Source organism: Neofelis nebulosa, chromosome X, assembly GCF_028018385.1.
Source record: "Neofelis nebulosa isolate mNeoNeb1 chromosome X, mNeoNeb1.pri, whole genome shotgun sequence".
NCBI lineage: Eukaryota > Metazoa > Chordata > Mammalia > Carnivora > Felidae > Neofelis > Neofelis nebulosa.
In genome coordinates, this window is record NC_080800.1 from 13,251,641 (window position 1) to 13,267,075 (window position 15,435).

At 45.9% G+C, this 15,435-nt stretch overlaps 2 protein-coding genes across 5 annotated transcripts in view; one reads left to right on the top strand and one right to left on the bottom strand.

Annotated features, from left to right (window-relative positions):
• CTPS2 (CTP synthase 2) overlaps window positions 1-5,794 on the bottom strand; it is a 104,908-nt gene extending 99,114 nt beyond the window's left edge. Inside the window, exons 1-2 of one of the 4 annotated variants that reach the window (XM_058714403.1) lie at window positions 5,361-5,794; window positions 5,123-5,181 (exon numbers count right to left, since the gene is read on the bottom strand). The gene's annotated coding sequence lies outside the window, so the exon portion shown is untranslated. Of the gene's footprint in view, window positions 1-726; window positions 911-1,217; window positions 1,342-5,122; window positions 5,182-5,360 lie in introns of those variants that run through there. The other 3 variants (XM_058714404.1, XM_058714402.1, XM_058714401.1) reach the window with 3 other exon arrangements.
• Window positions 5,795-5,959: 165 nt separating this feature from the next.
• The window catches only part of SYAP1 (synapse associated protein 1), a 32,225-nt gene continuing 22,749 nt past the window's right edge, over window positions 5,960-15,435 (top strand). The window contains exon 1 of the mRNA XM_058714405.1: window positions 5,960-6,308. Coding sequence (XP_058570388.1) covers window positions 6,116-6,308 — 193 coding nt within the window. The 5' untranslated portion in view covers window positions 5,960-6,115. The remainder of the gene's footprint in view (window positions 6,309-15,435) is intronic.

The window sequence follows — 15,435 nt, forward strand, 5'->3', positions numbered from 1 at the left end:
TTGGGGAGGGGTGGATTGACTGGAAAGGGGCACGAGGGAACTTTCTGGGGTGATGTAAATGGTTTACGTCAAAGTTGGGGTAGCGATCACACGGGTGTATAATTTGTCAAATCCCTGATCTGCACCCTTAAAATGGGTGCATTTCGTTGCATGTAAATTACACATCAAATCCGTAAAAACTGCTGCAAAAAGAAAGCTATTTTGTAACAGCTGCGTACTTAGCCACAGTGCGCCCTTAGCAGCTATTCTGGGGAAAATGCTAGGGTCGTTGTTTAAGGAGTGCACCAGGCGGGGGAGGGGACAGAAAGGCCATTTCACTCCACGCGGGGCTTCACTTCCGCCAACGCCATCTCGGGGCTCTCCCGGCTCCCGAGGCCAGGGAGAAATGGAGCCCGGGGCGCAGCCTGCCCCTGCGCCCCCTTCCGAGGCCCGTGCGGGGAGAAGCGCACCCAGGGGACGCGACGCTCGGGAGGCCGGATCGCGGGGCCGCCGCACGGCAGGTTCCGACGGCACTGGGCGCGGGCAGGGCAGCCCCGGCCCCCGCCCGTCCGCCGTCCGCCGGCAGTCTGCGTGCGCGGGGTGCGGGGACGCGCCCGGCTGCCGGCCCCTCTCGACTCGGCGCGGGCGCCATCGGCGAGCGGACAAAGGCGCCCGGCCCCACGTGCGCGCCGGGGCTGGGGGCTCGGAGGCCCTGGGGGTCCGGGGAAGGTCCGGGAGGGGGGTTACCTGCGGCGGTGGTGGTGGCGCCGGGAGGGTGGCCAGTAGGGACGGCGCGCTCCGCCCCGCGGCGGGCCCGCGCTCACCTGTAGGGCTGGGGAAGGGGCCGCCGCTAGGGGTGTCGCTTGTAGCCACCGAGTCCTTCCCGCTGCCCGCGCGGGCCTCGGGGTGCGCGGCGCCCTCCTCGCCCACCTTTCCCTCTCCTGCTGCTGCCGGCCCCGCTGACTCACGCTGGTGAGCTTGGGGTTTGCACCCGCGTTTGTGCAATGTTCCAAAACCAGCACCTAAAAAGTGACTCCTCAGGCACAGACAGCTTCCCGCCACCCTCCGCCCTGGATGCACTTGGCCCCAGGCCTCGTTCAGCCCGGGGACTGCTCCTCCCCTCCGTGGCTCACTTAGCAGAGGCACTTCGGAAGCGCGGGTGAACGCCACGTTCCCGGCGAGCCCCTGCCTCTAGGCAAGGCGACACCCTGGCTTGGGTCCTCCCGTCCAGTTCTCACCACTGTAAAGAGCTTCACGCTGTCACAAACGTTTGTGGAACCCTTACTGCACTCCAGGAACTGCAGGAACGCTAAGAAGAGGACGCAAATAAAACTCGATTCCTGCCTTTGAGGGGCTTGCAGTCTGGAGGCAGCTCGACACGTCTATTGAAATCATTAAAGTTCCTTGGGGCGCCAGGCTGGGTGGAGCCTGCGACTCCCGATCTGGGGATTGTAGGTCCCAGCCCCATGTTGCGTGTTGCGATTACTTAAGAATACAATTTTGGGGACTCCTGAGTGTCTCAGTGGTTAAGCGTGGGACTTCCACTCAGGTCATGAACTCACAATCCTGAGTTCGAGCCCTGCACAAGGCTCTGGGCTGACTGCTCAGAGCCTGGAGCCTGGTTGGGATTCTGAGTATCACTCTCTCTGCCCCACCCCCACTCGCCCTCTGTCTCTCTCTCTCAAAAATAATAAACATTTTTTAAAGTTTTAAATAAAATATTTAATAAAACAAATCAGTAAAGTTCCTCAAACACTACTAGTGAAGGGGAGAGGGGGCGAAGCTGGGTTGGGAAAGGACAATCAGGGCTTCCAGACTGTTTAACAGTATTTGGAGGATTTCTGGCGCCTGAGTGGCTCAGTCGGTTGAGCTTCAGACTTGGGCTCAGGTCATGGTCTCGAGGTCCATGGGTTCGAGCTCTGCATCAGGCTCTGTGCTGACAGCTCAGAGCCTGGATCCTGCTTTGGATTCTATGTCTCCCTCTCTGTCTGCCCCTCCCCGACTTGTGCTCTGTCTCTCTCTCTCTCTCTCTCTCTCTCTCTCAAAAATAAACATAAAAAATATTTTTTAAAAAGTGTTTGGAGGCTGGCTGGGGCTGGGAGAGGACACACGTTTTTAAGGCAAAGGGAGGAACACAAACCGCTGAAGGAGAAAGGATCTAACTGGACAATAGAAGGGATGGGAATTGAGATAGAAGAGTTAGGAAAGTGGTGAAAATTGTGAATAATCAGTGAGAGTCACTAGAGTGCCAAGTGAGACAAGTGTCATTGAAGACCTAGAGGAGTCATAACCACTGTTGCGTAACGGTGGCCAGCTGTGATTTTGCCAGCTATATAGGTAGAGCTATAAATATGGATATTTATGATTAAAGCAGTTTGTGGGCTGAGTAGAGGGAAAAAGAGTGAGGCAGTTAAGGGCCTGAGAAAATCTGATTATGGTAATGCACTAAGAGTCTAGTCCACGCAGGGAAGGACTGACAGCAATGTGGAGCTGACAGACTAGAAGAAAGAAAAGAGAACTAAAGACAAAGGGACTATGGGAATAAGGGAGCTGGCACATTGTCACCAGAGTGTGGGGTTGGCATTGGAGACTTCAAAGGGTAAGTAATTCCAGGAGATGATACAGTTTAGGGTCTGACAGCTAAAACAGAGTCAAATGAGATGGGCACCACTGAAATTGGACCTAGCACCCACCAGGCCGGTGTGCGGGACAGGGAGGGCTTTGAACTTGGATGAGCCAATGGAGGCCAAGAAACCAAATCTTCAGCGAATGTGGATGAGTGATCCCAAAGCTAATAGATGACAGCAACAAGGATGGTTGGAGGGTTGTATGGCAAAAATTAGATGAGTTTCAAAGCAAAGGGGAGTTTCTCTCCACCAAGGATGACAGAGTAGTGTCAAGGAAGAAGCAGGAAGGAGCTAGGGACGGTGATGTCACCTTCTGGAAAAATAAACAGAGGCTCCACTCAGTAGGAACTGTATGGAAGCCCAAAGTCTTCATGAAAGCCAATAAATACATTTTTTGAAAAGGAGGAAACACCTTTGAAGGCTGGAGGCATGGAGAGGTTTGTTATGAAACAAGTCTCCCAGAGGATCCTGTGGAAAGAACATTTATGAAATGGGTTGACATCAATGGTGATACTTACCTGCCACATATGTAAGACTTCCTTCCACATTTCAACACTTCATTCCCTTTTTATAACCAGGACAATTACTATGATCCCCTTTCTATAATGAATAACCTGAGGCTTAGAGATGTGAAGTTTCCTGACCAAAGGTACATTAGTTAATATGAGTGGCAAAGTCATTGTAAAACATTTACCCCCAAAACCAGATTCTTCACCACAAGATGTGGGGTCTTATCCTTATCTTAGTCTATTCATCTATGTAGCTAACAGATAAAAGATATTTTGTGAATACAAAGGGATTACTATGATAACTATTGTATCATTAATCCAAAATTGTTGGGGGGGGGAGTGGATCTAGCAGAAAAACAGATTTGATAAGAGGATTCAGATTGACTGATTTGGGTGGGACAAGAATATCCTCATTCAACAAGTGTTTATTAACGGCCTACTACCAGCATAGCAATAAGGATAAAAAAGAGATGATAAAGAAGTCTGCCATTAAGTAGATGGCTCATGCTCTTTTACAGTCTTTTTATTTTGAAGAATTCTACCTTTCAGAACAATTGTAAAACTGTCTGTTCCCTGGGAAACACAGCCTTCACTGTGGTTTTGGGTGCTCCTGGAGATAAAGCAAAAGTAAAGTGGAATAGGCTGGGCCCTACCTCTGCTTACTGAATGCCCAACGCCCCCCCCCCCCCCCCCGGCCCCTGGCTGTATATTTTTGCAGGTGAAGAAACTTGAAGGGCAGAAAGGACAAATAACAAGTCAAGGTTATTCATTTAGTAGATGGTGAAGTTAGAATCTTCATTCCTGTAAGCTCCTGACTGAAATTCTAGGCTCATTTCTATCATACTTGAACCAAATATCCCTTCTCAATAAAGTGTTGACCACCTTCAGGTTCTCACTGACACAAATCCTAGAAAACATTCGTCCTAAGAGGTCTGACTCTAAAAACAGGCAGGAATGTCATTAATGCCACTGAATTGTACCTTTAAAAATAGTTAAAATGGCAGATTTTTTAATATATATTTTATTACTATTTAAAAAATTAAGTGTAATATACCAAAAACCATTGAATTGTACACTTTAAACACATTAATTACGTAGTATGTGAATTATATCTCAATAAAGCTGTTTGGGTTTATTAAGCTAAAGTCCTGGACCTGAATTGTAAATATACCTCAGGCTGGAAAACTGGAGAGCAGGGAAATCAGAATCATAATCTATCACAATCTGTCCCCAAGTATTCACACAAGTCACTGGAACTAAGTTACTCTTTTCAGAATGGTGGGAGGAGGAATCATGGGTGTCCTTTGCCAACGGATTGCTTGAGACTGTGCTTGTGAAATATGTTCATGAATTGTTTGGAGGGGTAGTTGTTTACTTGACTCATTTTTTTGTTTATTTACATGTTATTATGGGAAAAAATAAAAGTATAGAGCAGCAGACATAAAGTATAACCACCAGCTTGGACAACTGTCAACCCCTGGACAGGCTTGTTTCACCTATATCCCTACCCATTTCCCCCCATCCTGTATTAATTTGAAGCAAATGCCAGACATCCTATCATTTCATTGGTAAATATCTCAGTACAACTCTCTAAAATATAAGAACTCCTTTAAATACACACAATACTACCACCACAATTTAAAGATTAACAATCCCTATGTCCATCAACACATAAATGGATAAACAAACAGTGGTATGGGGCACCTGGGTGGCTCAGTCAGTTAAGCATCTGACTCTTGATTTCTGCTCAGGTCATGATCTTATGGTTCATGGGTTGCAGCCCCACATCGGGCTCCATGCTGACAATGCAGAGCCTGCTTGGGATTCTTTTTCTCTTTCTCCCTCTCTTTCTCAAAGAAATATTCAGCCTTTTTTAACACAGCCTTTTGTTAAGGCAGAATTTTAAGAAAATTCTGACACATGCCACAACATGGATGACCTCAAGGGTATTTGCTAACTGAAATAAGGCAGTCACAAAAAAGACAAATACGGTATAATTCTACTTACATGAAGTTCCTGGAGTAGTCACACTCATAAGAGACAAATAAATTGGTGAGTGCCAGGGGCTGGTGGGAGGAAAGAATGGGGAGTTGTTTAATGCATTTTGCAACTCACAGAGCTCTGGAGATAGTTGCACAACAATGTGAATGCACTTAACGCTACTAAACTGTACACTTAAAAATGGTTAAGATGATACGTTTTATGTGTATTCTACAATTAAAATTTTAATGTGACGATTCCTTACTTTCATCAACTATCCATTGCTCAAATTTCCAATTCTTATAAACGTCATACTTTTTCTCCCAATGTTTGCTTGACTTAGTATCCAAATAAAATCCACTGGTTGTCATGGATTATGTCTCTAAATTCATTTCTAACCTATAGGTTCCCCTTCCCCTCTGTTGCAATTTATTTGAAGAAACAAGGTCGTTTGTCCTGTGGTTTCTCACAGTTTAGATTCTGCTGCCCGCATCCCATGGGGTCCTCTAACGCTTTCCTTAGTCTGCTGTATTCCCTGTAAATTGGTCGTTGGACCTAGAGGCCCGGGGCCAATTTTGATTCGGACTCATAAAGGGGCTAAAGACCTCCATTTCTGCGTGGACGGCCCAGCGTGGCCTGACAAAGCGAGGCTGAGCCCGCAGCCAAGCTGCTTAGAGTGACAAAGACCCGTTTACACGGCAGGGTCAGTCACCTAGAAACGCTGGGGAAGGAGGAGAGACGACAGGGCGGGACTACGCTGGGAAAAACCTTTGTCCGCTTTCCACGCACGTCATAAAGTTACTGAAATAAACAGCCCACGGGGGCGGGGCCTTTGGTGGAAGTGACGCACGCGCGGCCGGCGGCGGAGCTGCCATAGAGACTGGGAGACGGGTAGACAGGCTGCTCGCGGGTCGCATTTCTGGCCATCTCCCCGGGAGACAAGCGTTGTGGAGTCGCTAGCCGGCGGTGCTAGTTAGGGTCTCCGGTGACCCGGACCGCGGTAGCGGCACCGCGGGCGGGATGTTCCGGAGTTTGAGCAGTTGGTTTGGCTTGGAGCAGCCGGCGGCGGGTGGCCGGCAATCTGAGGGAGACAGGCAGCTGGAGGGAGACTCTCCACCCCAGAACTGCTCCGAAGCGGTGACCGAGTCGGTGGAGGGGGAGCCGCAGCAAGCGGGGGACCAGGAGCTCCTTCACCAGGCGAAAGGCCTCGGCAGTGAGTCTCTTCCAGCCCTCGGGACCAGAGAGTGTAGGGGGATGCCCGCTCCCTCCTCTTGACGCCCGGGGCGCAGGCCCGACTGCTTGGGGGGTGTGGAGCGGGTGGAATGGGAGGAAGGTGTGTCTGTGGGTCCTCTTGGGACGGGAAAGGTTGGTGAGGATCTGGGCAAGGCTGGAGCTTCATCCAGCAGTCAGATTGTGGGCAAGTTCCTGGTGACAGGTCACCGCCTTACGAGGTGTGTAAACATTGGGAGCCAGGGCCTCCGCAAAGCGGTGTGGCTCGACGTCTTTAGGTTTGACAGGGAATCTTTTTTATTCATTTCTTGAGCTTTCACCTCCACACCCCCCACCCCCAGGACGGGGGGGCGTTGGGGAGCTTCAGTCGGTTGGAAAAGTGCCCTTTTGCGTCTGTAGCGCCGAGTGTGTTGTCTGAAGTAAATTGCGGGAAGAGTTACCGAAGGCGTCCCTCAGGCTGGTTTAGGTGCAGCGGAATTTTTTTTTTAAGGCGGGAAAGTACTTGTCGATTATTGTCTGGGATGCAGGTTTCAGTACCGGATGGCTTGTGGACGATTTCTCATTTAATCTGTTAAACACCTCTGTGAGTTGGGAGAACAAGCCTACAGTTACTGGCTCAAAGCTATGGCAAATGGAAAAAAAAAAAAAAAATTAAAAAAAAAAAAAAAAAAAGGGGCGCCTGGGTGACGCAGTCGGTTAAGCGTCCGACTTCAGCCAGGTCACGATCTCGCGGTCCGTGAGTTCGAGCCCCGCGTCAGGCTCTGGGCTGATGGCTCGGAGCCTGGAGCCTGTTTCGGATTCTGTGTCTCCCTCTCTCTCTGCCCCTCCCCCGTTCATGCTCTGTCTCTCTCTGTCCCAAAAATAAATAAAAAAACGTTGAAAAAAAAATTTAAAAAAAAAAAAAGCTATGGCAAATGGTAGAAGTGGAATTTGAACCCAGGTCTGTCTCATTTGAAAGGCCGTACCCTTTGCGAGCCACAGTCTAGTTAGGGAGGACAGTGAAAGTAGTAGGCTTGAAAAATAAACACATCACTCTGGTAATTCTGATTCTGGAGACCTTGGCGGGCTTAAATGATCAAAGAAAACATCCTTGAGAAGGTGAGTCCTAAAGCAGGTGGCACTACAAGCGAGAGAACTGTGGCAAAGGTAGATAGTAAATTTAGCAAGCATTTTTAAAGAATCTGCTAAAAGGCAAGAAGAGCATAGGGGAGGCTGGAGTCTGAAAGTGGAGAAACACATGTTAGAATAAGAAAGGCGCTAAACCGGCCACCTGGGTAAGCGTCTTGATCTCAGCTCAGGTCCTGACCTCATAGTTTGTGAGTTCAAGCCCCGAGTCAGGCTCTTTGCTGACACGAAAGAGCCTACTTGGGATTCTCTCTCTCTCTCTCTCTCTCTCTCTCTGCCCTTCCCCGGCTCATGCTTACCCTCTCTTGTTCTCTCTCTTTCTTTCTCATAAATTAATACATGAACATTAAAAGAAGAAAGAAAGGCTGTAACATTCAAAAAGTTTGGGGGAAGGGGCAGGGAAAATAGATCTAATGTAAAATCATGGCACTACGGAACCTCAGCTCAAGGCCCCCAAACAGTGCACAAGGGAAATAAAACCAAGTGCTGTACAACAAAATCTCTAAAGAGGGAATAACTGTTTCCTGTGTAGAAAATTGAGGAGAAACAAACTTGCCATTTTCAAAAGATGTCAGATGAATTGGACTAGAACTAGAGAGGCTATGTTAGGTAGTTGACATGGATACAAGTGGGACCATGTTAGGAAAAGCAGGGTATGGGTGTTTACTCCATTTCATACAACATAGAGAGCCATTTTCGTTGATCTTCAGGGAACTAGCAAAAGTCGCTTCTGCGGTGTCTGGGTGGCTCAGTTGGTTAAGCCTCCGACTTGGGCTCAGGTCATGATCTCATGGTTTGTGAGTTCGAGCCCCACATCGAGTTCTCTGCTGCAGCGCAGAGCTAGCTTTGAATCCTGTCTCCCTCTCTCTCTGCTCTTCCCCCACATGCTCTCTCTCAAAAATAAATAAACATTTTTTTAAAAGTCACTTTTTTTTTTTTTTTTTAAAGTAATCTCTACACCCAACTTGGGGCTTGAACTCTCAACTCTGAGATCAAGAGTCACATGCTGGGAGCGCCTGGGTGGTTCAGTCGGTTAAGTGTCTGACTCTTGTACCCAAGGGATACAGGAATGCTGATGCATAGGGGCACATGTACCCCAATGTTTATAGCAGCACTTTCAACAATAGCCGAATGATGGAAAGAGCCTAAATGTCCATCAACTGATGAATGGATAAAGAAATTGTGGTTTACATACACAATGCAATACTACGTGGCAATGAGAAAGAATGAAATATGGCCCTTTGTAGCAACGTGGATGGAACTGGAGAGTGTTATGCTAAGTGAAGTAAGTCATACAGAGAAAGACAGATACCATATGTTTTCACTCATATGTGGATCTTGAGAAACTTAAGACTGTGGGGGAGGGGAAGGGGAAAAAATAGTTACAATCAGAGAGGGAGGGAGGCAAACCATAAGAGACTCTGAAATACAGAGAACAAACAGGAATGATGGGAAGCGGGGGAGAGGGGAAAATGGGTGATGGGCGTTGAGGAGGGCACTTGTTGGGATGAGCACTGGCTGTTGTATGGAAGTCAAATTGACAATAAATTATATTAAAAACAGTGAGGACTTTATCATCAACTTGAAACTTCATGTTTATATTTAGTAACAAAGTCCTGAATATTCTAAAATAGATTTATTTTCAATATGGATGTCTACTTTGGAGCCTAATGCTCCCACCTCTTTCTTTCCTCACCAGACTCTTGGTGTTTGAGGAAGCTAAGGTTAGCTGGAAGTACTACCATGAATCTACCCAAGTGGGAGTCAGGCTCAGAGATGTTTTAATTTCATGTTTGTTTGGGTTTTTTTTAAGTTTATTTATTTTGAGAGGGAAAGAGTAGGGGAGGGGCAGAGAACGAGGAAGACAGAGAATCCCAACTTCCCCACCCACAGGCACATTGCAAATGTCGTTTCCAAATAAGAGAGCTCTTTTGGTTCTGAAATTTATGTGATTTTAAAAAGATGTAAAGGTTCTTGTTTACACACAAACCTTCAGAAAGATAAGAGAGATGATCAGATATTTTCTTATTTCTACGTACTGATCCTAAAAGGTATGTTGTCTTTAAAAAGACTCATTTTTTAAAAACTGAAATTAGGGGCACCTGGGTGGCTCAGTCCATTAAGTGTCAGACTCTTTATTTCAGCTCAGGTCATGATCTCCATGTTCATGGGATCCAGCGAAGAGTCTGCTTGGGATTTTCTCTCCCTCTCTCTGCCCCTCTCCCACTCTCTCCTTCTGTCTTTCTCTCTCAAATAAATAAATTTTTAAAAAAAAAAAAAAACCTGAAGTTATGGGGCGGCTGGGTGGCTCAGTCGGTTGAGCATCCGACTTCGGCTCTGGTCATGATCTCATGGTTCGTGGGTTCAAGCCCCGCATCGGGCTCCGTGCTGACAGCTCAGAGCCTGGAGCCTGCTTTGGATTCTGTGTCTCCCTCTCTATCTGTCCCTCCCCCACTTGTGCTCTGTCTCTCAAAAATAAAATAAAAGTATTTTTAAAAATAAATAAAATAAAATAAAATAAAATAAAATTTAAAAAACCTGAAGTTAAACACCTCTCAGCCTGACAACCACTGAGTAGATTCATTTCTTTAGCCTTTTAAAATCTACACGGACTCTCCTGGGAGCCCCATTTGTTCTGTAAACATTTGTTGAGTGCCTGCCTTCAGGGCTGGACTCTAAATACTTCTGGTTCATGGTGATCTATTTGTAAATGTAGGCAACTCACCAGTTACAAGTGGTGGACACCCAAGGCCTACATTCCATTCCGTCACCTAAAACCAAACGTTCCCATCCTTGGTCCTCCCTCCTGATAAACTCCAGCCTCCTAGGATCACCTGCTTCAGAAGGAGACAGTTGATAAGGGAACTCACTGAAAAGTGCCTCCCAACCTCCCTGAAGGCCTCATGCCTCAAAGTAACTTATTATTCAGTACAAACTGGTTGTTTGGTTTTTGTTGAAGTCGACCAAATTGAAGGTTTATCTGTACTTTTTTTTTTTTTAAGAAATTTTTTTTATGTTTTTATTTTATTTTTGAGAAAGAGACACAGTGAGAGCAGGGGAAGGGCAGAGAGAGAAGGAGATAGAATCAGAAGCAGCCTCTAGGCTCCGAGCTGTCAGCACAGAGCCCGACGTGGGGCCCGAACTCACAAACCATGAGATCATGACCTGAACCGAAGTCGGAAGCCCAACCGACTGAGCCACCCCGGCGCCCCTGTACTTTTTTTTTTTTTTTTAAAGAAAAGTCCATACCTCTGAGAACGTTCAATACGTGAGTCGTTTGCATAGTTTAAACAAGTGGGAGAGTGGCCAAAAATGAGCTTTGGCTTTTTCAAAACCATCCCTAAGGTCAGTCCATGCCCAGAAATGAAGGAAGGGCCATCATCTCTTCTCCTTTGAAAAGTACTATTAGTAGGGGGTGCCTGGGTGGCTCAGTCAGTTAAGCGTCTGACTCCATTTTGGCTCAGGTCATGATGTCATGGTTCAGTTGGTGAGTTTGAGCCCTGCATTAGGCTCTGCACTGACAGCGCAGAGCCTGCTTGGGATTCTTTCTCCACCCCTCCCCTGTTCTCAATCTCTCTCTCTCTCTCTCTCTCTCTCTCTCTCTCTCTCTCTCAAAAGTAAATAAATTTTTTTTAAAAAAAGAAAAATGCTATTAATATTTGCAGTGGAACTATGTTAATTAGGCTATCCTCTTTTTCTGTAGGGAAAGTGCATTTCAAGTTCTAGGTGCCTAACTTGCTTAGTGTACGACTAAAAGGGCTCCAAAAATTAGTGTGTATGTAGGAAAATATACGTCTGCTTTGATACAGAAGTAAAATAACCAATTCAGTGCTGATGACAAACTCTGGCTTACCATGAAGAGGACAGTACAAATGGTCAAGAGCTTGGATCCCATGGCTTATGATCAATACTAAACAGAACTGGGGATTTTGGCTTGAAGAAGAAACTTAGGGGCATTGCTCAAAATTCTGAAAGTTTTTTTTCATAGAAAAGTCATTTTATGTTAGTTAAAAGGACAGATCTAAGTCTGAGAGGTAGGAATGACAAGGCAAATGAAAAGATTTCCTAATTAGAGGGGATAACAGTAATAATTGGCTACCCATTGAAGTCACATGCTCCCTATCCCTAGAAGTGGGGCTACATGGATAAGAGGTTCAATTAGGTAACCTCTAAAGTCCTCCAACATGAAGGTTCTAAAATTTTATGAAATACAGTATTTTGCGCCTTAAGAATATTAATTTTCTAAAGCTTTGCCTTAGAAATCACTATCTGCTCATTTTCTTTCCTGTTCTAGCAGCGAGCAAACTCTACCTTCTTCTCTTTCTTCTGATAATTTTAATGCTTTTTCTAACCTTTGAGAACCTTCCCACTTTATCTTTTTTTTTTTTATGTTTATTTATTTTTGAGAGGGAGAGACAGAATGCGAGCAGGGGAGGGGCAGAGAGAGAGGGAGACACAAATCTGAAGAAGGCTCCAGGCTCTGAGCTATCAGCATAGAGCCTGATGTGGGGCTTGAACTCACAAATTGTGAGATCATGACCTGAGCCAAAGTTGGACGTTTAACCAATTGAGCCACTCCGCGCCCCCCACTTTATCATTCCGTTTAGTTCTTCAAGCCCTTGTCACTTGCTCATCTGACATGAGGCAGTGTGGGATTTGGGGCACAAGCTTGCCAGTTAGAAGCAGATAGCCTGTGTTTGAGTTTTCTGTACTATTGTCTTTATTGTGATATCAGTTGCAAATTACAGAAAAGTCAGCTGCAAATTACGGAAAATCTAACAGAGGCTTAATAAAACCACCTTGATTGTGTCGGAAGTCCCCAAGACCACCCCCAGCTTTGATAAGCTCCCACCAAACTGGGGTTGTTTTGCCAAGGAGGAAGGGAATAGGCATTGGCTAGGCCATCAGCAGAGTCTGCCACTATCTTAATGGGCAAATCATTTATCCTCTGTGAGCCTTGGCTTACCTATCTGTAAACTGGGCAGATTACACCTATTCTTCCCAGGATGATTATGAGTCTAAAATGAAGGTAAAATGACTGCTTTCAGTGTTTGAAATTTGCCCCCTCCTTTCATAAGGTTGCTTAGTCTTGCTCACTGGACACATTTTATTTAGTCTTCCTTTTCTTTGGTTGCTGCTTCACTTGAGACCTTCTCTTTATGCCTGTGTTCTCGAAATGGACATTGTACTCCTATTACTTCCTGTTAACTCTTATCTTAGTCTCAACTTTTTCTAACCATGTAGTTAAAACTGCCTTTAACTTGGTGTCAGCCGATATGTTAATTTGCAAAACTAATAAGCCACTTCTCATCTTCGTGAGCTTTCTTACCTGAAAATCTCCTATCATGCTTTCCCATGCCCCCCCTCCCTCTGACTTCACAATCCAGACCACTCTCTAATTACTCCCTTCTCTGAGTGCTTCTGTTTAATGATTATTCTTGCTCCTCTTGTCTTTGAGTCTTTTATTTGGTTGGAAATGGGCATTCCTTGAGGGCGAGAACTATACTTTCTCCAGTGTTCTCTGTGTTCAGTGTACTGTACCTCATTAAAATCTGAGAATTGAGATATTTATGCTAAAACACCAGATTTTATTTATTTATGTATTTTAAATGTTTATTTTGGAAAGAGCAAACAGGGGAGGAACAGAGAGAAGGCGAGAGAGGATCTGAAGCAGGCTCTGCACTGACAGCAGCGAGCCCAATGCAGGCCTCAAAACTCGCGAACCACAAGGTCACAACCCGAGCCGAAGTCAAACACTCAACCGACTGAGCCACCCAGGTGCCCCTAAAATACCAGTTTTTATTTATTTATTTATTTATTTATTTTTAATTATTTTTATTATTTTTTTTTTTTAGTGTTGATTTATTTTTTGAGACAGAGCCTGACTGGGGAAGGGTCAGAGAGAGGGAGACACAGAATCCAAAGCAGGCTCCAGGCTCTGAGCAGTTAGCACAGTGCCCGACGTGGGGCTTGAACTCACGGACCATGAGATCATGACCTGAGCCGAAGTTGGACACTTAACCGACTGAGCCACCCAGGCGTCCCTAAAATACCGTTTTTAAATGGCAGTACTCCTTGGAATAGAAATGATGATTCTTTTTTTTTTTTTTTAAAGTTTTATTTATTTTGAGAGAGAGAGCAAGAGAATGTCTGTGTTGGAGAGGGGCAGAGAGAGAGGGAGGGAGAATCCAAAGCAGTCTCTGCACTGTCAATGCAGAGCCTGATGCCGGGATGTTGGGCTCAAACTCATGAATCATGAGATCATGACCTAAGTCGAAACCAAGAGTCGAAAGCTCAACTGACTGAGCCACCCAGGCGCCCCATAAAAATGATGATTCTAATTAAAAACATTTTCCTGAGGGCTGCCTAGGTGGCTCAGGGCCGCCTAAGTGGCTCAGTCGGTTGAGTGTCCAACTTCGGTTCGGGTCATGATCTTGAGGTTCACAGGTTCGAGCCCCGTGTTGGTCTCTGTGCTGACAGCTCAGAGCCTGGAGTCTGCTTCAGATTCTGGTCTCCCTCTATCTCTGCCCCTCCCGCTTTGCACTTTGTCTATTTCTCTCTCCAAAATAAACATCAAAAAAAATTTTTTAACATTTTCCTGAGAGAAAATCTTTTTTTTTTTTTTTTTTTTTAATAAAGAATTCTTTTTTTTTTTTTTTTTAATTTTTTTTCAACGTTTTTTATTTATTTTTGGGACAGAGAGAGACAGAGCATGAACAGGGGAGGGGCAGAGAGAGAGAGGGAGACACAGAATCGGAAACAGGCTCCAGGCTCCGAGCCATCAGCCCAGAGCCTGACGCGGGGCTCAAACTCACGGACCGCGAGATCGTGACCTGGCTGAAGTCGGACGCTTAACCGACTGCGCCACCCAGGCGCCCCCCTGAGAGAAAATCTTAAAAGGAACCCTGCTCTTTTAGAACTTCAGATTTCTTTGACTCTCTGCAAAGAATATTGTTACAAAATAATCTGGCTGTCTACCCAATTTATTGTAAATAGACTAATCATAAACAAACAGAAATGAGGGACTTCCCTAAAACCCTTCCCTAAAACTTACTGTGTTGCCCCCCATTTGTCCATTCAACAAGGACTTATTGGTCACTCACTGGGGATACAGTGGTGAATCAGACAGCCTTGGTCCCTGCCCCAGTGGAACTTAGGATGGGCCCTGAGTCTGTCTGGGAAGACAGATCCACCAAGTAATCAATAGAGTGTCATGAATATTGTTGGTTGGGCAACACAGGTGCTGAGGGAACACATCTCAGGAGCTCCTACTCCAGTCAAGGAGCCAGGGAACATTTCCTGAGGAGCGATATGTAAGTGGAGATGCACAGTATATGCAGAGTTAAGCCAGATAAAAGGAGGGAAGATAAAGGTGTTTCAAACCTAGGAATAATGTATCTGAAACCTCCTTGGAGATACTCAAGAATTTCTTGGGATCATATGAATGTAGAATAGGAGGGGGAAGAATGGTGAGAAGGAGACCATAGGCAAGTAGTGTCCCGTTTTATAGTCACAATGGGGTGTTGACATCATGGACAGGTGAATGCCACCAGACGCAATGGGAGAAAGTAGACTCTTTATGGTAAAGGCCATGGAAAGTGGAAGAGAAGGTCATTCAGATGGGGAGATAGTACTGCTGCTCCCAGGTAGTGGTACAAGTTACCTGATTCTCTGGAAGTGATACCAGCCACCAGTGAGGATTTAATCTGGTGTGCCAAGCTCCCTTTGCCATTCTTATCTGGGTTTTCTCCCTGAGTGTTGTAGGAGTCAACCCACCTGCCCCTCAGCACGTGCAAGTAGTAGAGGCAAGAGTGCCCTAACTTAGAGAGTATCTCCCACTAGATGAGATTGGAAGGCAGTAGCCCAGGAGCATCCCCCCAGCGGGTCCAGCTTCAGGACCTGCCTGAGGTTGCTTCCTGCAGCCTATGTTGTATACATTGTGGACTTCAAAATGATATTTGTTTACATACAGGCCTTTATGTTGC